Below are 22,500 nucleotides of genomic sequence, written 5' to 3'. Positions count from 1 at the left end.
CAATTATTCTCCGAAATTAGAGATAATTAACACTCCCCTCTGCAGACTGAAACCCATTGGTTTAGACAGCTTAGATTTAAGCTGCTTCGAAAATAAACGTCCTCGCTGGTGTTAGTTAGTCTATTATACCGGCTCAAAATTTGTCGCATTATCAAATACTTTAGCCTTGGTGGTATACGTCACAGATAAGAAATGGTCACGTTTTGTTGAACATGGAAACTACATAGCGAGTTCGACAAGTTCGAGTCATAATGCCGCAACTTAAAACGAGTATTTTTTTTGCGTATAAGAGGATATCGTTCATTCCAGAATTAATCGGAGCCTAAATAATTAATCTGGGCAGGGCGCCATTTTTTAGCCCAAGGAGTTTCCAACAATTAAAAGTTCAGACAAAACAAACTGACGGAAAAGGAACGGAATTGCATCATTCCTGGTGTTTGTTCCGTACTCAACCGGGGTTGAAGAATTGAACCTTCCAAGAAAACCAAAAAAAGAGTTTGTCTTTTGATTACTTCCTGGAAAAATGATTTGAATTAGCAGTTTTTTTCTTTGGCAAAGGGCAAACAGTTTCAACTGTGCTCAGATACATTACATTTTCTGCTCTATTGTAGTAATTGTATTATAGTAATTCTATTATAGTAATTTCTATTATAGTAATTCTGTTATAGTAATTGTTGCAATTACAAATAGTTAGCGAGCACTGATAGGACGATTTCTCCGAAAATTACAGGAAGGTATTTTGTGACAGACATTCAAGATAAATTGTTCAAAAAATTTGACAGTTAAATAAAATGCATGTTCACCGATTTCAAGTTAGAGCGACTTAAAACCTACAAGCGTAGGTAGGAGTAGCTTTAAATCAAATTGCACTTTCTCAGCATCTTTTTCCATCAGGAAAATAGATTTTTTGAATTGTACTTGATCGACAAACTTTTTTGTTTCACTCAATAACACACACAATAATGGTAGGGGTCCCACTAGCACTTGACAGCGTTGTTACAACGCTGTTTTGACCTCTCAGGTTAACAACAGTGTAACAACGGTGTCACATAACCTGCGGTTCCACTAGTAGTTGTTAACAGCGGTTTCAAATTGATAGCTGTCAACTTCTCGAATATCCACTTGCAATTTCTTAGCAAAAGTAGCAAGATGCGTGATCATTGCGTTCTTGCCAATGCCGGATTTTTTTTTTGTTATAATTTTAATACTTGTCAAAAGAACGATCAACCTGAATGGTCATATGGTCTTGAGGCAATTTCTACATCGCCAAAGGGTGTTTCTGGCACTGATGCTGAGCGCTAGAAGAGTAAGAAGAATTCATCGCGTTTGGGTTTACCCTCGGCCACAACATTGGCTAGAGGAAATGCTCGACAACAGAGCGACTAAAATTATAATTTTACGGTGACCTTTCAGATGAAACTAAATCGCTTTGGCGCTAAAATTTCTTATCGCAAAAGGGACTTCTTATTCAGTAAGCATCACAAGTGGATTTAGATAGACACATAAATCGTGCTTTTAGAGTTGTAAACAGCGTTGTTAAAATCCTTTGATTAAACCGCGTAACCTGAGCAACAGACACTGACACTGACAGTGAAAAAATAGCCGGTCACACTTGAAATAGTGTGACACCGTTGTAACAAAGATGTCGAATGTGCTAGTGGGACTTCAGCCAAAATGATAAAGGCTTAAGATAATCCTGTTTTTCTCCAAAGGGGTTGCCATATCACATTTCTTTACAGTAACATAAGAGTACCAGACCTACATATAGATACTGTAACTCCTTCATTATTGGACACAAAGTAAAGGCTTTACTTCTGTCAAGGCTGCTTTACCTAGTCGTTGCACCTACTGGTATCAGACTTAAAGTAAATTATTCACTACTCAGGCTTGTCTGTCATGTTCAAGTATTGAGTAAATAAGCTTAATTGGAAACAGCTACACAATAACTTAATTCACAGTACATCTGTAATAAATACTTTACATAGCTTGTTAACATACCTTAAAAGACAACAACCTTAGATGTAATTGTCGTCATTTACACAAATTATAGTGTTGCAAGATGTTGTATTGCATTGCATAATACAAAAAGTGGATAGATATTAATATTCTATTGGGTTAAAAGACTTGTTTACCACAGACATCTGTTCAGAGCCTGCTAAAGCAGAGATAAAATAGCATCTTAATCACCTTGTCATCATAAGCGTGCAAATGAAATGTAACTATTCAAAGTTAATTAAAACTTCCATAACCCCTCTAGGAATCTATCAATAATGTTGACCTAACAAAAGAACCACAAAAGAATCAAACAAATTATCACATACTTGGCTGATGACCTCAGCATATCTGACTAAACCTCTTTGAAAAAAATACATTAATTCACAAATGTTAGTTCAAATGTACTTTCTCAGCCACTCCAATTTCAGACAGACAGGTCCCATTCAGGTACACAAATGAACAAAATGCATGTATCCACTCTTGCCTCACCATGTTCCAAATTGTGGATGCATCAACACTTGGTTGGTCTTAGTATCTTGGGAAGAAATGGTGACAGCTTGTATCAGGCATTGACAACAAACTCACCCTGCTGAGATAAAACCCAAAATTTACATCCACCTGCACCAACTTTCATCAACAAGCTTTCTCATGGAAATTGTACTCTCTGGTGAACTGACATGGTTCCCTGTGGGTAGCTCCTTTTCCAATTGCTCTCATAAAATACGCAAAGCAACACATCCAAAGTTACAACGAGTGTTCACTGCTCCAACTACAACCCATTTGTTCTTCTCTTGATCATAATACTCAATGCTGTTAGTAACACGACCACCAACCACGTAGATGGTATCATTCACAACTGCCACACCAAGGCAACGACGTCCAGCATTCATTGCTGCAACAGACTGGATCCACCTGTTCATATCAGGATCAAACATCTCAACACTGTTGCTACAAGACTCTCTGTTGTCTGATCCTCCGATGGCATAAAGTTTGTCCTTGAGAACAGCAACACCAAGACTCCAGCGAGCAGTGCTCATGGATGAAATAGCTTCCCACTGGTTAGTAAGAGGGTCATACCTCTCAGCAGTGTTCAGGGGAGCCCAAAGATGGTCCAAACCTCCCACTGCATATATCTTGCCTTTCACTACAGCAACACCTGCAACACATCAGAACAACTTTATGCCTTCATCACCTTTATGTCTTGGTCATACCAAGTGTTTGTACGATTAAGTGGTAAAAAAGATCTGAACTTCATTTGCTCATTTCAAAAATTAGTGTCAATGATAAAAAGGTAGAAGGAAATCACATTGACAGTGGTCTGACAGTATATGTATACAGTATCTCCTACCCTGAAGGTTAAGGAACCCATATCAAATAATCACAACACAATCAATTACTGAGAAATTACAGGGACAATTTAATTACCTGGGTAATAGCGAGCATACATCATGGAAGGTAAAGACCTCCAAGTCATGGTTTCTGTATCAAACTGCTTTGCACACATGCTACTGTGGCCACCAAGAACATAGATGTAGCCTTCATGTTCACACACTCCCGCCCACTTGCACTGAACATCAGGACCGGCAGCGACCTGGATCCAGGAATTAGCAATGGGATCATACTTGCCAACCTTATAACGACTTACAGTGTACAGCTCATCACCCACTGCGACAACACGAATATAGTCTTCCCTGGACACATGTGCCACAGACATCCCAGCTACGACTGTCCATTCCAAGGTGTCCACATTGAAACATTGGACGCTGCTTATTTTTTGCCCGTTTGACCATCCTCCAATTACAAATATCTCCTCTGACGCCATGCGAGGTCTGACACGAAAATTGTCAGTGGCTGTAGTTGACTTGTTCTCTATAGCAGTTTGATAACAGATGGCTTCACGGATGAGTTCTTTGCACATTCGATACTCGCGTGTTAGCCTCTGAATTGAGGAGTTCCCATGTAAATATTGCAGATTCATGAGAGGAAACCGAACGTACTGCATAATATCTGGAACGTGAACCTTTCTTGCGTCCACATCGTGTGTAATCCACTGCCAAACAGCCTCGAATACCATTTCTTCCGACTGAACTTTCAGTGAGTCATCCATGACCAGCTCTTTCAACTGTTTGTAAGGCATCTTTTTAAATTCATCCTCTTTGTAAACGTTCGCAAAGTGCCACAGAGCGAAGCGATTAGCATGTTGATTCAAGTCATCCAGACAGAAGAGATCAGCCACGAATAGAAGCCCAATACAATTGGACGCAGTCATGTTTCGACGGAGAAAGGTCTCGCAGTGGTCGATCAGGCTGTTCAGCCGCAACAAGACACAAATTCGAAGGATCTCTTCTACGTTGTAAACATTCACTTCGAGTTCCGATGTATAGAAATAATCAATGACTAGTTGAACAGCGTTTCCGTCTACTTCTCTTAGAACTATCTTCGGCTCGCTAGCCTCGGAAAACCCAGACAGAAACATGGCTCTAAAGTACGGACTGCAGGCGGCCAAAATGGCGCGGTGGGCAACAATTTCACGGTTTTCAACCACGAGTGTTACATCTGCCAGTTCTTTACGCTGTCTCATACTGTCTAAAACTGCCATGATGTCTCTTGGAAGACCGTCTTCCACAATAACAACCGATGTAGAGTCCATCTTTGCGGCACGTCGTTTTCATCGGCGACAGAGACGCGCTTTTCATTTGTACATTTGTTGATACCGGAAACAAAGAGCACCAGACCGCGTGCTGTTACGAGACTGAAAAGGACTGGAAAAAGGAAATAAATGAATGCATAAGTTCATAAGCTCTGGCTTATGAGCTCTGGCGGATGAGCTTACTCATTTTGACTTCAGTTCCACAGACAACTTCCCTCTTTTATGGAGGAACACCTGAATTATGTAAGGAAAACTTAATAGCATTGTTGGCAGGTCACGCGACAGAGTCCGGAGCCCATGATAGAAAAATCTACTGGCCAACGTTCCTCCCCTCCCATGTATTATTTGCTTTTGCCCATGACCTCTCGGATCTGTGAAAAATGGAGCATGATGGAGCATGATGGAGCATGACTATTAAATGAGCAACTGCAAAGAGTTATGTTCCGAAGACGACCAGAACATAAAGACAAACAAAAGGTACTTCTTCTTGTATCGCTAGAATAATATGCCACTTTTGAGCAGTATTGTGTTCTTGTCGGCAATGTCTGATCAACGATAGACTTTAAACAATGCTGAATAATAACCTGAATGGATATTGCGTAGTAGAGGTTCGATTTAAGGAACCAGAACTTTATGTGGTCAGAAGAATATAACGCATAGTGTGGAAAGTAAAAAAAATGGGTACCTCTCTTGATTGTATTAAATTTGGAGTGGGGGCTTTATATGCAAATTAGAGAGGACTTAGGAGGGTGGGGCTGGTGGCGGAGCACCAAGACGTAAGGGTCACACGTAAGTTGGTATGGAATTTTTGCTTAACCTGCCATAGGCCTTGGGTACTGGTAATCACACCCAAAAAGAATTTTTCATGAATTACGTTTGCTCTGGAATGCTGCCAGGTAAATTGTAATCGAGGGATAGGCAGGAGCAAAAGAGGAAGAGTGTGCAACCATCTCTGTGAGATTAAGGATGTATATTCAATACAAGTTTGGACAATGTGCAAGCCAGCAAGGCATGCGAGGCATCCGAGCCATGGCTGCGAGTCATCTGAGTCATGCGAGTCAGGACTGTAAGTCAGGCGAGCCAATATGGTGAGTCAACATGCGAATCACACAGTTATTGTAAGTTAACCATTTTAAAATGGGTGCTTAGACTTAATAACAGTTTGTCATTGCTATTTGAAATTGGTGCTTTAAGACTTAAATGCAAAATTTGCATGGCTCCCATGACTCTCTGGCTTTGCAGATTGTCCAGCCCCATTCAATATGAAGTGCTAATTGGCCAGTTTAGGAGTGCTCTCATGCCAACAAATAATTTGTTGGCATGCAAAACAGTCTGAATGCAGACAGATTCTCTTCTTAGTAAAATGTATCCCTGCCGCCTGAGCTTTGTCTTGATTAGATTCTAAAATCCAATAAAACAAAGATCTGGTATTCAAGAGCCTTCTCAAAGAACAGCATGTAAATGGAAAAAGCTTCAGAAAACACTTTGTTTTTCAAGTTTTCTCTACATCAAACTTTTTGGTCTCAGGGACATCAAATGACTGTGCTGTTATTTGGCTCCTTAGGCACTTAAAAAGGCCATGCAGACAATTAATTTTTTCTATTGAAGTAGTGTTTTGCTTTATCAGTCCAGGGTCATTCTAGAGCTGAATGAAAACAAACATGACACAGCAGACAGACTTTCACAATTCCTAATTCCTGCTTTGTTTCTGGTCTACGAAGACAAATTTCCTTGTAATAGTTTTGGAGTGAACCAAAGTCTCCTTGCTTGTCCATGGTTTTAACTTTCTTCAAATTCTTGTTTCCACCGTAGAGTTTACAGGGCTAGAACTTGGTCCTCACTCACCTTGTTTATGTTTTGTCATTCTCTAAGATGGTTTTCGAAGGAAAGTCCTATTTGACAGCGACACTGAAGAAAGGTTTTCCCTACTTTCTGTTGCTCAAGACAAAGTGTGTCGACCTGCATTGCAGTTAGTCCCAATCCCCCCAATATTGTAACCTTGAGATGTAAAATTTCAGTGGAAATACATTGTATTTTGTGAGAAAAAACACTGTGTACAAGCATTGTCATAATAATTTATAATTACCAGTTGTATCTCTAACAACCATATTAATGGTTCCTGAGTCCTTTATAGTAATGTCAAAAAACCTTTCCAATGTGCTATTCCACATCAACTTAATTGTACAGAATATAAAAACTGGTTTTTCATAAGATTTGGTACTACGTTACCATACTCTACTCTTGTGCACTTTTCTTTGCTTTATGGCAAGTATGGCAAGACTTCAATAATTACTATGTGCTTTAGGGCAGAGAGAATTTCATTCTCTAGAAAAAATGAAGCCAGGGCATCATGGATCTCAAAGCCCTTTTTAGCTCCAGTCTTTTACAATTTCCAGTTCAATTTTCCTAATAGTTGTTTCTGTTTCATTCTTTTGCTGACTGCAGTATCATTTTAATATGTTGGCAGATTGATGATGTACCCGAGGTTGAAGACGATCAACCAAGAAACCCATTTACAGAGCTGAGGCTTCTCTCTTTTCACACTGATATTGTTCATTTATTGACCATCATTGATGAAAGGAGGTAATGTCCTCAAAATGCAAAAGAGGTTAATATTGCCATTTTTCTTACAATATTTAGAATTTTGTTATTTCCAACTTACAATGGTATGTTGTTGCTTTTAAAGTTTATTCTTGGTTTATGTTGTTTTAAAATGTTTCAAATGTATTTCAGTTTTAGTTGTAGCTCTAAGTAATTTTATGATAACAGTTGCAAGATTGTGATTGATTTTGTGGATCCCAGATATAATGGTACTGTATGACGCTTAAGTCCAAACATGACTAATGTACAGTTACGGACAATTTTGATGACAAGACTTATACCTCTCAACTCTTCACTCTTAGAGTACCAAGTAATACAAATGTGAAATTGTTAGCTGTAAAGAGCCATACATTTTAATGGACAATTGATTTAATAATAGGAAATAATAAAATAAAAATAATAAAATTTTAATAGTAAAAAAATATATATGTGAATGTTTCAAAGAGTTACACTGCAGTCTTGTATAATGCTTATGTTTAATTTTTTTTAGATTTGCATCAGCGTCTGATGATAATCTTGCTGTCATCTGGGATGCTAAGGTTTTGAAGTGTCTTTTTTTGTTATTTAATCTGGTAAATTCACTCAAACTGACACAATTTGTTGTAAGTAGTTTGACCATTATCCATGCATCAGCCAATGTGTGTCCACTACTGTGGTATGCATAGGTGCACCTGTTGAGAGGGTTGCATTCGTTTCCGTTACCATTTAATTACCCCTCCCTCATGACCAAAATACAAATACATAGAACAACATCCATGTTGCATCTCAAGTTTGTCAATATAGCTTTCTCAGAGGAACAACTATATTGAGATAAAACTCCTAATGAGTATGACATTGATCTTAAATTATTAGAGTGGTGGTTTGATTGCACATAATAGAAAATCAACAGAATGACAACCAACAAAATAGATCAAAGCGAAACTGAATTTAAAAAACCAACAGAAAAACACAGATACAACTGTACAGATATTTCCTGATTTGAACAGCGCAGTGAGCTTGCAATAAAAGTTCTTGATTGGATTAGCTTTCTTCTTCGGATCTCACTCTCACATACATGTAGAATGTATTTTGACTCAAGAATTTATTTGTGCAAATGGGCTACAAATGGTGCGACTAAATCAGTAGGGACCTCAGTTTAATTTAATTCGTAAATGTCTCCAAAGAAAAGGTTAAAAGGAAAAGAGAAATGCTTAACTTAAGCTTGCTTCCATGCAAAGAGGTGAGAATGTTACAGTACGCTCATATAGCATGTTTTACTGAGTCGTCTGGTCCAAATGCCAGGTTCCTCCAATATTGTCATGCCAAATTCTGGGAGAGCACAAGAAAGTTGGTCAGGACATTGCTGTTTGTTACCGGTAACATTCGCTCCTTATATACAGTCCTTTCTCTGCCAAGGAAGAGAAAGATCAAGTTTGCTTATAACAAACAGCAATGTCACAAAGAACCATGTCTCCATATACTGGATAATGATTGGGTGGTTGAAAATGTGGTTTCTTCATCATTACAATTTATAGTGAAATTTCCAAAGGATCTTGATATCAGCAGGCAAGTCAGAAATTTAAAGGAAACGACAAAACTTTTGAAATTACAAGACATGTTTCGACATGTTTGTACATTAATCAACTGAAGATGATAGAAGTTTCTGTCGAAACATGTCTTGTAATTTCAAAAGTTTTGTCATTTTCTTTAAATTTATAGTGAAATAGTGTTCATCTGCCCAACTTCAGAATGTCATTCCATTTGATGATGTTGTTATACAATATGAATAATTTTGTGATTGTTTCTTGAACCAAACTTTAAATCACCAATGTTATATGTTCACTTACAGACTGGCAGACGTCTCAGTGTTCTCAAAGGTCACTCCAGACCGATTAAATGCATGCTTCTGTTACACCAGAGACAAGAGTTGCAAACTGAAGTGGTGGCTGCAACTTTGCTGTTGACAGGTTCATCAGATAGAACCATTTTAGTATCCTTGTAAAATTCATTAATAATTCATAAGGGTGACAGCCAACAGAAACGCACTATTCAAGTCACATGTGTTGCTTTGTAAATCCCGATAAAGTTCAACTGTCTGAAAGCACTGGGAGGGATTGAATAGATAGCAGGGAAAGGCTGGGGTTGATGAATTTTTAATTACTTGAATTATCAATAGGATTAACTTTTATAAAGATATCTAGCTCACCTAATTAGTATGCAAGCTTACCCTGGTGAAAATCCTTAAAGGATCTTTAAAGATCTTCAAAGATCTTCAAAGACCTGACAAAGATCTTTAAAGATGAAGATCTTCACAGGATCCTTGAAGGATCTTTAAAGGATCTTCAAAGATTTTCTAACATTGAGGACTCTTGGGATACTTCATCAAGATCCTTGAGGAAATTATCAGGATCTTGCAAAGATCTTACCAAGATCCACACACAAAATCTTGGAAAGATCCTTTAAAGAATCCTTGAAGATCCTCAAAGAGTGACTGAGGATCTTACAAGGATCTTAAAAGGATCCTTGAAAGGATGTTAATAAAATCTTTGATAGGATCCTTTAAGATCATACTAGGATCTTTTGAGGATCTTTGAAGGATCTTTATAGTGATCTTGAAAGAAACCTTAAAGGGATCCTCGAAAGATCCTCAAAGATTGTATGAGGATCCTTTAAGGATCCTAAAAGAATCTTCAGAGGTATCTTGAAAAGATCTTTATCAGGATCCTTAAAGATCCTATGAGGATCCTTCAAGGATCTTAAAAGGATCCTTAAAGTGATCTTGAAAGGATCTTTGTTACGATCCTTGAAAGATCCTATGAGGATCCTTCAAGGATCTTAAAAGGATCCTTGTAGTAATCTTGAAAGGAACTTTATTAGGATCCTTGAAAGATCCTATGAGGATCCTTCGCGGATCTTAAAAGGAACCTTAAAGTGATCTTGAAAGGATCTCCGTTAGGATCCTTGAAAGATCCTATGAGGATCTTTCAAGGATCTAAAAAGGATCTTTAGAGTGATCTTGATCCTTCAAGGATAAGGATCTTATAAGGACCTTTTTAGGAGTGAAGTGTATAAAATCCCTAAAGATCCTATGAGGTATTACGTACATGTACCCTCAAGCATCGTTAAGGAACCAAACTTTGAACATAAAAATAATCACGCTGTACACGAATCAATTAAAACGAAAACGTTTATTCTGATGTAATCCATTGATTGTCGGAAATATCAGTAACAGATTACCTTGTTTGATGAACTCGTAATAGCTGCAGGCCGGGCCAGAAGCAATATGAAACAATATACTCTCGAAATATCAAAGAATTCGTGTCAGCACGTAATCCTTTAACAAAATACCAGGGCTAAAATACAGAATTAAGGGCCACATCTAGAGACTCTAGTGACGAATCGGCTCGATCAGTATCTTTTCACATTCCTTTAAGGGTTAATTCGATGAGTCTGCTATGATTTTTGCTCACTTTTTCTTTAAAGTACAGTCCGATGAATCCGAGGGTTGTAATCCTCCGCCATCTTGGATAAAACGCGAGAGATAAGACTGGAAACTAGTGAGTCATTTCCCTTTTGGTCAGCAGTCACCAACGATGGCTCCTCTTACAGTTCGGCGGTTTTATTCTAAGTTTGAATCAACGAGCATAAATCTTATGATTCATGATTGTTTTGCCCTTTAAATACTGATTCAAAACGAGGAAATGCATACAGCAATCCAAGTACAAAGGTAGGCGCTAATTATAAGCAGATAATATTTGAGTTGATGACTTATTGTTCTTAATAATGACGATAGACTAAATCGGCTAACTCAACCAATTCAAATCTCTCGGGGTTAAGATTCTTTGTGTTTAATTTGCATGGCAATGAAGCATTCACATTTAAAATGATATGGTAATAATACTGGAACAAAACGTTTTATTTCGAAAAGATTTTAATTGCGTACAACATTGAGTTAGCCGAAATTCGAACTTTTCAAACTTCAAGTCCCAAAATAATTTGACATGTACAGGCAAGGATTATAATTCGGCTTACTTGCTCTAGCTAATCCTGTAAAAAATAGGTGAACCTTTAACAAGATTACTTACTAGTAATAAGGACAGGTTTACATCAAAAGAGTGGTTGTTGCAAATTATATGATTGGCAAAGGATCCCTTCGATTCTCTGTAAATGCTACGTGTCTGAAGTAAAGGTTAGGTGACGCACATTTATTTCCACTTCCACGGCATGACTTGCGAGTACATGTGGAATTCATGATAATCAATATGAGTAATTTGCCCTTATGGCTTTGTTTTTCTTTCAGGATGCGTAACTGCAAAATATTCAGAAAAAGTTCTCAAAAAGCAGCCTCAGCCGACAATAGCACCAAATACTGAGTGAAGAAAAAAATTAGTAATAAAAAGATAGATAAAATGAAATAAATACAAATGTGCTAGGTAAAATCAAACGTTATTGTTGTAGTACATGTACTTGTACTTGTAATTTTTCTCTTTCGCTGTTTTTCTAGGCTACAATTTAAGGTTTTTTTCTTATTTTTAAGAAACATTTTCTCAATAAAAATGGCTGTTCGTGAAAATATTTTAAATATTCCCAGCCATATCTTCGATATTAATGAGTACTTGATAAAAACTGTATGAGTATCTATATTTTATCTCTATTGTTTCTATGATTATTAATATACATTCAAGTCATATTATAGGTAATTTTGAGAAATTGGTTTACTGTATGCAGCTAGACTTTTAATTAATGGATAACCATGCATGTGACCAAATAACTCCAAAAGCTACTATGATTGTCAGTTGAATAAGATGTGAGCAAAGTTGTCACAGAGTTTCAATGTTAAAACAACAATGTTGTCAAAGACAACTTGATCCACATCAAGTCTGTGAAAAATAATAGTCAGTGCATCATTTGTTCAGGTTTGTTAGATTTTTATTGTATTCTTCCCATCCCTTTGACCCAGGAGTTAGTGCCAATTTTGGATAACAAGCCAGGGTGATAAGCCTTACCAAACTTCACTTGCATCTTACTCAAGTGAGAATTGTAGTGTGTGGCTGTTTTTCATTCAGTTCAATAAAGAATGCTAGCAAATAAAGTCGGATATTGATTTCCCATGATTCATCATTGTTATTTTACTTCAATCATACTTAGCATTATAACATAAATAGTTTACAGACAAATGAAGCATTTTATGTATTGAAGTTTCTCTTTTACAGAAAGAAAACTCCTTTTTCCAGGTTAAATAAAAGAATTTGTACATCAAACTGCAGTCCAATAAGTGCAATTCAGGGTGAGAGGGTGGACAATAAAATTAATAATCTTGGCTAAATTCCTGTAAAGTCCTAAATGATATTTAAACATAAACATCCTCAAGGATCTTGCAAATGATCTTGGCAAGGGTTTTTGAAGATCCTCAAGGATCTTGCACCAGATCTTTGAAGATCCTTAAGGATCTTGGATATGGTTTTTGAAGATCCCCAAGGATCTTTGGTTGGTTCCTTCAACATCCTCAAGGATCTTTGATGATCTTCAAAGATCTTGGTCAGGATCTTTAAAAATCCTTGAGGATCTTGCACAGGATCTTGGACAGGATCTTCGAAGATCTTCAAGGATCTTGGACAGGATCTTCGAAGATCCTCAAGGATCCTTGAAGATCTTGGCAAGGATCTTTGAGGATCTTGGCAAGAAAGGCTAAGATCTTTAAGGATCTTTAAGGATCCTAGGTAGGATCCTTGAGGATTTGAGAAAAGATCCTTAGAAAGATCCTCAAAAAGATCTTTAAGGAGTCTTTAAGGATCTTCAAAGATCCTTCAAAGATTTTCACCAGGGTATCTTTAATAAAGACGAGTCTTGTAAATTTGTACAAAGTTTATTAATCAATCACAAGTTTGACATTTCAATCACAACTATTACGTAACAATTTACTTGCCTGTTGTCAGCCTTGTTGAGAATGTTTAATGTACCTCTCCTCCAGTCTCACACAAATGACAGTTAACCGCACAAATTAACAAATAAAGGGAATTGGCGGATAATGCTCTCCATTTTGATTGGCCAGTTCACAAACAAACTTGCTCAACCAAAAGTACAGCGTATTTGGCGACACGTCCATCTTTGCATTTGAGACCGGCCACTCCAACAAGTTTTGACATTGCACATTAAAATTTTATTTTGCTGTTGCTGCTGCCATTCCTCCAAGACTTTTCTGCCCCATTTAGTGTTGTATTGTGTTGCTCTCGGAGTGGCTTCCAACACAAAACTGGTCTCTTCTTTTTTACCCTTTGGAGAGCAAAACCAACGAGCCATGCTTCTACTACAAAATCTCTATGAAAATGAATTGCCTAATTCAGTGCTGAGTATTTCCAAAATCCTATGGGACAGGCCCGAGTGAGTCCACGCTCACATGATTAACATGACAAACACATTCTATTGTTTCATTTCACAAGTAAGATAAAATATTCGCGTCCGACCTTTATGGGCTTTAAAACAGTTTGCCTGTAGCTTGCCGTTTTAAATGCCCATAAAGGTCTCCCGCTCGTATTTTATCTAGTACTTGCAAATCACCTCAAGGCATGTTTAAAGCTACACAATAGGCTTATGAGCCAGGTGAAATGGGCAAAACGCTTATGATTCGGACAAAAGCACTGACAAGATAAATTATTTTTAGAGCCTAGTTTCTTCAACATGATCAAATTAAAGGTCCATATTCAGACATTTGAATGGCTTTGCTGCCGATCTGCTTATCTCTGGCGTTTGCCACAGTTCGCGCTAAACCTTCCCAACAATCATTGTAAACATTGTTTTGCAATAAAAAAGGGTGGAATTGATGATCAAGAGAAAAAGTGATTTAATAAGGTTGAATGCAAAAGGTCATTATTTAGCCATAAACTAAAGACATTTTGTTGGCTTCTACCAAAACCTGGAGATAAATATTAAAAACTGTTGTCTTCAATTTTCAATTAAATTTTTTTGTTAGTTTTGTGTAATCTTGAACAGTTTTATCTAAGCTAACATGATCCGGGCCGGTCCGGTTCGATCCAATCTGATCTGATCTGGGTTTTGCCAATGGCCACCTACTAATTCAAAGATACTTTTGTGCTGTTTTTGAAAAAGCGTGAAAATCAGATCTCAAGAATTGTTATTGAAATTCAAAAAGGAAATTGGGGGTAACCACTAATTATTTTTTTAAAAAAAGCTTTAAAATAGAAAGCAATGTATGGCATTCATTTGCAAATTGAAGCTTAATTGTCTCTGAAAAATGCTTGCAAAGTTCCGCTTTCTCCGCATAGTTTTAAACAGCGCAAAAAAATATCCTTGTATTAAATCACTACCCATAGGAAATCTGAAATGAACAGAACATATGCACAATGACAAATTATGGTGTAGGCACCATCCTTATACGTTCTGCATCCAGCAAGCCATTAGAATCACTAGAAATTGTACAATCTATCTCCCTCTTTGGGTTTTGGGGCAACATTTACCAATTTCCTTGGATGTTTAACTCATTGACTCCTGGGGGTTCCCCATTGACAAGTAAAATCATCTGGCATTAGGCAGAGTAAAATACTTAAGTATGGCCGTTTAGGGGTGAATGGGTTAATAGAAAGAATAGGGATGGGCCATTTTGTGTTCAGGCTTGCTTATTCAAAAAAGGGTCATGTTTTCTTAACATTGTTGTTCTTGCACTGGTGTAACAAAGGTTTGGGATGTGATTGATGGCCAATGTTTGCATTCAATCTCAGAACACTGTGGCACTGTGAAGGTTTGTATTAACAACTGTTTGCCGAAGTGTAGGTGATAAGTTTCATCTCTGTGTAAATATCCATCGATCACTAGCCACCGACACTGAGGTGAGTAGTTTTAGTATATACTAAGACTGTCAGCGAGATAATAAAGCACAAAAAGGTAATTTTAACAGGTGTCCCGAAAACTTAAAGACCTAAGACCCGGAAACCTATATTAGACCGGGAAACCTAAGACCCGGAAAAGACCCACAGAAATAAGACCCAGAACACTGCAATTATTCCCCAACAACTCCGGCTACAGTTCGTGGTCACTGAAGCCAAACAAACAGAGGCAAGTATGTATAGTAATTTTCCCCCATCGTTCAGATCATTAATCCATATAAAGCGAAAAAAGCACACTGTACAGGTAATATACCAACCACGCCAGTTAAAGCAGCTGGTGATTTCAACAATTGTCTAAATTTACTGGCAATGACTTTAATTGGGACTGTGAGCCTTACAATTAAAAAAAAACCGTACCCATCTTAGGCAACTTAATTCGCTAAACGTTGACGGGATAATGCTGTTCACTTTTTTATCTTTTAAGACCTTGTTTTGTTATAAAATGCGCCCCGTCAGATAAAGCAGAAATCACCTTATCAAACGGGGAAAATATTCTGCTTCTCCCTGTAACAGTTTATACGTCACGATGGTGGTCTTGGCGTTTTGGGTCTTTAATAGTTTTCCAGGGTCTTTAAGTTTTTCAGGTCTAAGTTTTCCAGGGTCTTAGTTTTCTGGTTTTGTTTTTGTACATTTATTTTATTATGCCTTTTGTTTGATCAAGTAAAATCTGAAATGTAGCAGAATTTGCAGTGGCACCTCCACAGAGTGGCATTCACTCACTGAGTCCATGCAAACAGATCACTCTCATTTCAGTGATCTAACTTAGTGTCATGTTGAGTATGTGTGAATTGTCATAATATTAATATCTCACTTTTTCCATGCAGTGCTTAGTCAACATGAAACATGACAATATCTTTGTTTCTGGTGGTCAAGACTTGTGTGTGTGGAATGAGAAAGGAGAGTTGTTGGATAAATTAATCAGGAGCACTGAGCATTGTAAGGAAATGTGGCTTTTAAGTGTGCAGATTGTTACGTGTATGTCCACTCGTCAAAAATACGCCGCGATACCGATGCGATGCTCTAACCAACTGAGCTATGAAGCCACTGACGTTGGGAGCTGGTCATGGGTCACAGGTTCAAACCCCGTTGAAGTCCTGAATTTTTCAGCCTTCTTTACGCAATTGCAAAAATTGCGTTCATAACAGGGAGGATCATAGCTTCACTTGATTTCATATCTGCAGTCCATATATGATCCATTTCATATATCATTTCATCGTTGATTCATTCCTCACGAGAACATTGGAACCCAGCAACGACCAGCTCCCAACGTTAGTGGCTTCATAGCACAGTTGGTTAGAGCGTCGCACTGGTATCGCGAGGTCACAGGTTCAAACCCTGTTGAAGTCCTGAATTTTTCAGGCTTCTTTACGCAATTGCAAAAATTGCGTTCATAACTGCAAGGATCATAGTTTCACTTGATTATGTTGTTGTTGTAATTTTGCTTTTATACTTGTGCCTCCATTTAACAACTACAGTACTACTATTGTAACTTGACTATTACTACGCCTCCTAGCTAGATTACATGTATGTAGCTTTTTAGTTATTTTGTGGGTGGCCTTATACCCCACATAAATTGTATTAATTCTTGTTCCTGTCTCCTTTTTTGGTAGAAATAGACCTTGTTGTTGTTGTTGTTGCATTAATTTCAAAACTTAATTCATTTCATATTGTGAATGACACCTTCAAGGTACACGTAAGGTGAACTTGAAAGGAAACTTCCGCTACTACATGTACTAAAGGGTTACTTTAAACTAGAAAAGGTACATGTACAGGTAATTGCTATCAATCTGCTTGTATGAGAAAAATGTAGTATTTAATTGCTTATTTAATTTCAGTCTCAAATCATTCTCCTGGGCAATACCATCTTGAAATTTAAGACCCCTTAAAGACCCTAAGACTCGAAAACAAAGACAGTAATCCAAAACCCTCAATTTGGCTAACCCTAGGCCTAAAACCCAACTTCAGGCCTAGTTAGGCCTATGGTTAGCCAAATTGAGGGTTTTGGGTTATTTTCTTCATTTTAGAGTCTTAGGGGTCTTTTTTTTAAGACACCCGCTTTAAATTAATGCAGAGACATTTTAATGTCTCTACTAGTGAAAACTAGAGGCAAAGCTGCTTTTATGAAAACATGGTTAAAATGTTGCAAACATTGAAAGAATTTCAAAAGTCAGAGACAATGTCTTTATTAAACTTACAGTAACAAATCTTTCATTTAAATTGCTTCAACTTCAGTGGTATTATAAAATGTGCAGGGTTTTGTTATGTAATGATAGCACAGTGTAAGTGTTGTGTGCAAACCATTGTATCATGTGTTCGTCATCAAAAACCTTTGGAGTGTCACTCCTCTACCAGTAATCTTTAGTCAGTAATTTGGCAATTAAAGAATTTATGCTGAAAATCTCAATGATTATCATTGCATTTGAAATTTTAAATGTAATTTTTTAAATTTTTTAATTGCATTTTAATTGCAGCTGATGTCCACTCATTGTTGCCAATAAAAAACAACCGAATAGTGGCAGCATCCAATAAGTCATCCTTGGGTGAGTGAGTCTAGGGCTACCTCCAGAAACTTCCACTTAAGTGCCATCTGAAAATGCACCTCTTTAAAGAGGCTTTTTACTAATTTGTATCATGATAATTATTACTATCTCAATATATAATTATTGTATATTTCAATTGTATAATTATTTCAGTTTGATCATAGTATATTTTTAATAATTATTGTTTAGATACCCTGGATTTAGTTGTTATAAATAGAAATCATGTAATGTACTCTTGACCATTTCATGGGATTAAGCGCACAATATAAGAATTAAATTATTATTATATTATTATTATTAAATTGAATCATTATCCAGTAAATTCCACACGGTCTGTGTTTTAGGGAATAGACAAAACCATCCAGAAACTTCTAAAAATAAATAAAAAAGTCTTTTCTCTTACAGTCTATAATTTGCACATCCACTTTCACTGTTTTGACTTCTTTCATTTGAAGAGATATGGTTTAGAATTTCTCATGAAAGAAAGTAAATAAAGAAAAGATTCAAACGGCCAGACAAAGTAATATCAGAGAAGCTAGAGTTCACTGCTGGTGCTGCCTCTTAATGTTTGAAAAAGAACCCACTCAATGGAGTTTTCATTATCCCAGAGTTTTATGATGGGAGTTGACCTTAAGGTTGCTCACGCAAGTTTCAACAATTTGGAGGTAATGTCTTATTAGAAGGGTGAACTCTACAACATTTATAATTATTTAACAAAATGACAATGCTATGGTACCTAATACATGTAAATGCAAATATTTCACCACGTTGATTGCCTGAGAGCACATCAATTTATCCCAAACAGAGTGCAGAAAAGTTAAATTAGCTAGCTAGCTTGCAATAAAGGAAACTTTTTTGCATGTATGTCGTTATAATAAGTAATATTATTGCAATGTGCAATTTGGAATAAATTAATAAACATTTGTAAATTTTCAAAGACTACAAACTGAATTGTTGTTCATCTTTGCAAAAATTAACTTGTACTTATTTGTTCCAAATTGCACTCAAAATCATGTGATTACCTGTACAAATGAAACATCAATAATTTCTTAACAAGATGCACTCGTTGATCTGACCTAATAGGTCATGATGGCAACAAAAGAGCCACCTAAAAACACTGTATATGTTATCTTTAAATGCTTGTATCTTAAAAACTGTTTATTTCTGTCAAGTAATTAGCATGCTTAGGTAAAACTCTCTGCAGAATTTAAAAAATTCTCAACTGCAGCTTCAGAGCCACCTAAAAATTTTCCAATATTGTGAATTCAAGGTAACTGTGAATCTGCTCCACAGAATTTTCTCCTTTGTTGCTATGGTTACATGTTACATTATTGTTGAGCAATTTTTGGTGTTTCATATGGTACATTAACTTTGCCTTTACATGAAACAGTTGCAATGGATAGATTCATTTAATCCTTCCAATTGGTACATGCAGTTTAAAACTAATTCAAGCCTCCTTAAAGTGCCCCTCAAGAATTTTTATTCCACAAAGTCAAATTTCAGCACCTTAAAGCTAGTGACACACAGTTCAACCTTGTGCAACATTTGTCACTAAACTAATAAATTAAATAATTATACATGCAAAACTTTCAGTGTTGATTGGCTAAGAGCACATCGATTAATTCCAAACAGATTGCAGAAAAGTGAAATTAGTGCAAATAGTTGATTATAAATTAGTGCATTAATTAATAAACTTTAAGGTGAACTTTTTGCATATGCATGTAGATCATTAATATGTATTTGCATGATTTTGCAATAAATAAGCACTTCTAAATTAAGAATGAAGACTACAAATTTCACTCACACTACGGGCTGACATGCAATTTTGTTTGTCTTTCAAAAAATTTACTCATGCTGAATTCCAAATTGCACTCAAAATCATGGGATTACCTTGACAAATGCGACTTGATGTTGCAGCTTGTTGAATGACAATGTTTACACCTGTTGAGTGACTAGTAAAATTAATACAGGCAACTTTCATTGAATGAGAACTATGATTCCTTCCATTTTTGGCGGCAATTTGGAAATGATTAAAGTAAAAATAGGTTGATGTCATTTTGCGCTGCAAGTGTTAATTGTTGCAGTAATCCTGAAATTCCATCAAAGAAAGTCAAAGAAACACACTATTTGGACGTGAGAATGGACTTAAAAGTAGAAAATTGTTTGGAGGGCATATCACACCCTGATGGCAGAACTCTGAAACTTTGATGTTTACAGAAACATTCGTGGCACAACTTATCACACATCCAAAGAATCAATTACAAATAAATCTGATTCTTCACTATCACATGCTACCAAACTGACACCCTTCTGACTCATGTGAACACGAGACAGGAATGCAATAGGTTATCCCATAGAACAGGGTTTATGATGATATGGGAATGGTATGGGGCACACCCATACCATTCCCATACAAGATTCTATGGTGAATGTATGGATTTTTGCCAAATACGTAGCAATCCCATAGGAAGAGACAATAGAATGACAGTAGTTCAAGACAGTGACTGGGTTTGCTATGGAAGGCAATAGCCCATATCAAGTCCACATAATAAAAATATATGGGCCATAGCTTTGCCCATACATTTGTACCATTTCCAAACCTGGACCATATATGTTCCATACCATTTGATTCCGTAAGGGTAGCAATGCTCTATAAGGAGCAACTGGTTGCATTAAATGTAGAACTCATCGGTATTTTCATTCAACTGCGTTCAACAATGTTCAACACGTTGAATGAACTGGCTATTTCCACATTCAACACTACTGGTACATGAAGCACTTTTCAACATTTGTTGAACACTGGAGCTGCAGCATCTGTTGATCAACAAAATTAATTATTTAATGTTGAAGTGTGTATCACTGGCTCAAAACATGTCTTTTACATGTACATTAACTGGTTGCAGTTACACTTCTAAAAGCCCGCATGACTTGTCAAAATTGGCAGTCATTTTTTCCCCAGCCAAGCTTGTGAATTGCATGAGTCTATCCTTGGGATGACATCACAAGCTGTTTTGCATTCCAGCTTTGTATTACCGGTAGTTTATATGCATTACAATGCAGTATGTAACATCTCGTAAGGAACAGACTCACTGTAGCTCAGCTGAACAAAGGACTGCTAGTTTTGCTACCTTTTTTGGTGTAGCTGACTTGGAATTTCAAGGTGACAACAAGTGAATCGATTTATCTGAACAATGAAAGATATCTGAGGTTAGGGTCGCTATAAAAATGCCACTGATTTGTCCCTCTTTTGAACTATTTGTATGTGTCTAGGTAGAGGATTGAAGCTACATAAAATGACTGGACAATTTTTCTCTCTAAAGTAAATCTAGAAATGTTGTTTTCTTTTCCTTTATTTTCAGTGGTATATTCCATAGAAAGGACCACTGACGATCCTGAAAAGTTTAAAATTGTAGAGATTAAGAAACTTTCCCCTCACAGGGAAGCTATTAGATGTCTCATTAATGTGGCAGGTTAGTCCAAGGTCCTACATGTACACTGTACATGTAGCTATTTGTAAATATTGTTGGAATTTGAAATATATTGTCTCAAGTTTGAGGATACCGATTCTGGTAAGATTACGGAAAGGTAATGTTGCTACAGTGAAATGACCATTGTTTGACAGATTAGGACAGATTGTGCAAGTCAGTAAACCTGTGAAATTCTCACGCCTGACTGCCACCAGAACCCAGTAATATTCCAAACAAAATTCGAGTTTTGAACTGGGGCTTGATTTGAATTTTGCATTATTCATCCAACAAACAAATTATTGAAATGATTACTGAAGTCAAATTAGCAATAATGAACTTATTAATTAATCCACTCGTGAGAGGAATGCTTGACCTGTTTTGACTGTAATACTAGAGACTATAATATGGTAGACGCGTGTTTAATTTGGGAGAAGAAGAATGTTAATCATTCATATAAATGTTCACTACATTGGAGCCAAGTATATAGAAGCTTGTTAAGATTGTTCATGGTTCATAACTGTGATGATCTAAAAGCTTAACATTCTTTTTATCCCAGTCTGAATGGCATTCCACTTGTGACGTGTTCTCTGCTATCAGTCATTAACAGCAGTTAAAGGTCCAGTAGAATACAGCATTGTCTGATTGGCCTATTTAATTTTGATGATTAGACTCACAGTAGGTCTCGGCAGAATTCTCACACTGCATAGAGAGTTCACTGCATGGCTCAATGTTGTTGTCTGCGTGACCAAGGGCTGAGCATGTAGATGTAGATGAATTTCGAACTGATTGTAGAACCTCTGCCTTCTTCAATTATTATAGAAAATTGAAATAAAACACCAAACTCTTATAAGTAGTTTTTTTGAAACACATTTCAGAATAAAAACTAGCGATAAAAAACGACGTTTCGATCTCTCTGAGATCATTTTCAAGTAGTAAAAGAAGCGAATAAAATCTGCATATATAAGTACAAATTAAGACGTGAGAATGTCCAAAGATAAAATATGTAAATACAAGCGCTAAAATGTAAGTGTTAAAATATTAAAATACTATATAAATAACTTGCACGGATTAAATCTACATGACTGTTGGTTAAAACGCTAAAGCGTGAGTGTTAAGATACCAAAACGCTATAAAGAACTATATAAATAACTTCGCACGGATTGAATCTGACTGTTTGTTCAAAGTTGGTTTAAGCTCCTTTATAAAAAGCATTTCGTAGATGAGGCAATCGAATTTACTTTCGCACTTTCTCAAGATCTTAAAGTCACGATATATGTCACTCGGGACTGTTCCATGTTGCTCTTTAATGTGATTCCCGATTGAAGACGATCCTTTCATGTGTTCCTCGACGCGCTGATAGAGGTGTC

General features: G+C 36.7%; 3 protein-coding genes and 1 long non-coding RNA gene across 11 annotated transcripts in view; 2 read left to right on the top strand and 2 right to left on the bottom strand.

Annotated features, from left to right (window-relative positions):
• Nucleotides 1–4,767, bottom strand: part of LOC138035816 (kelch-like protein 17) — a 5,251-nt gene extending 484 nt beyond the window's left edge. The window contains exons 1-2 of the mRNA XM_068882274.1: nucleotides 3,421–4,767; nucleotides 1–3,151 (exon numbers count right to left, since the gene is read on the bottom strand). The exon at nucleotides 1–3,151 is cut by the window's left edge and continues 484 nt beyond it. Coding sequence (XP_068738375.1) covers nucleotides 2,709–3,151; nucleotides 3,421–4,645 — 1,668 coding nt within the window. The 5' untranslated portion in view covers nucleotides 4,646–4,767 and the 3' untranslated portion in view covers nucleotides 1–2,708. The remainder of the gene's footprint in view (nucleotides 3,152–3,420) is intronic.
• The window catches only part of LOC138035817 (WD repeat-containing protein 41-like), a 46,152-nt gene that overhangs the window by 3,188 nt on the left and 20,464 nt on the right, over nucleotides 1–22,500 (top strand). For 5 of the 8 annotated variants that reach the window (XM_068882278.1, XM_068882280.1, XM_068882275.1 and 2 more), the window contains 7 exons: nucleotides 7,113–7,228; nucleotides 7,737–7,785; nucleotides 9,075–9,215; nucleotides 14,919–14,981; nucleotides 15,951–16,062; nucleotides 17,598–17,666; nucleotides 21,026–21,136. In XM_068882278.1, the coding sequence (XP_068738379.1) occupies nucleotides 7,113–7,228; nucleotides 7,737–7,785; nucleotides 9,075–9,215; nucleotides 14,919–14,981; nucleotides 15,951–16,062; nucleotides 17,598–17,666; nucleotides 21,026–21,136 (661 nt within the window). Of the gene's footprint in view, nucleotides 1–4,964; nucleotides 5,123–5,541; nucleotides 5,734–7,112; nucleotides 7,254–7,736; nucleotides 7,786–9,074; nucleotides 9,216–14,918; nucleotides 14,982–15,950; nucleotides 16,063–17,597; nucleotides 17,667–21,025; nucleotides 21,137–22,500 lie in introns of those variants that run through there. The other 3 variants (XM_068882281.1, XM_068882279.1, XM_068882282.1) reach the window with 3 other exon arrangements.
• Nucleotides 10,815–12,483, top strand: LOC138035812 (uncharacterized). The gene is made up of 2 exons (XR_011129789.1): nucleotides 10,815–10,952; nucleotides 11,526–12,483. It is a non-coding gene; the product is annotated as an uncharacterized lncRNA (long non-coding RNA).
• Nucleotides 22,138–22,500, bottom strand: part of LOC138035814 (uncharacterized) — a 1,223-nt gene continuing 860 nt past the window's right edge. The window contains exon 2 of the mRNA XM_068882273.1: nucleotides 22,138–22,500. This exon is cut by the window's right edge and continues 613 nt beyond it. Coding sequence (XP_068738374.1) covers nucleotides 22,271–22,500 — 230 coding nt within the window. The 3' untranslated portion in view covers nucleotides 22,138–22,270.

This window comes from Montipora capricornis, unplaced genomic scaffold, assembly GCF_036669925.1.
Source record: "Montipora capricornis isolate CH-2021 unplaced genomic scaffold, ASM3666992v2 scaffold_432, whole genome shotgun sequence".
Lineage (NCBI taxonomy): Eukaryota > Metazoa > Cnidaria > Anthozoa > Scleractinia > Acroporidae > Montipora > Montipora capricornis.
Note: the sequence above shows the minus strand (reverse complement) of the source record. Positions and strands in the feature narration are given on the sequence as shown.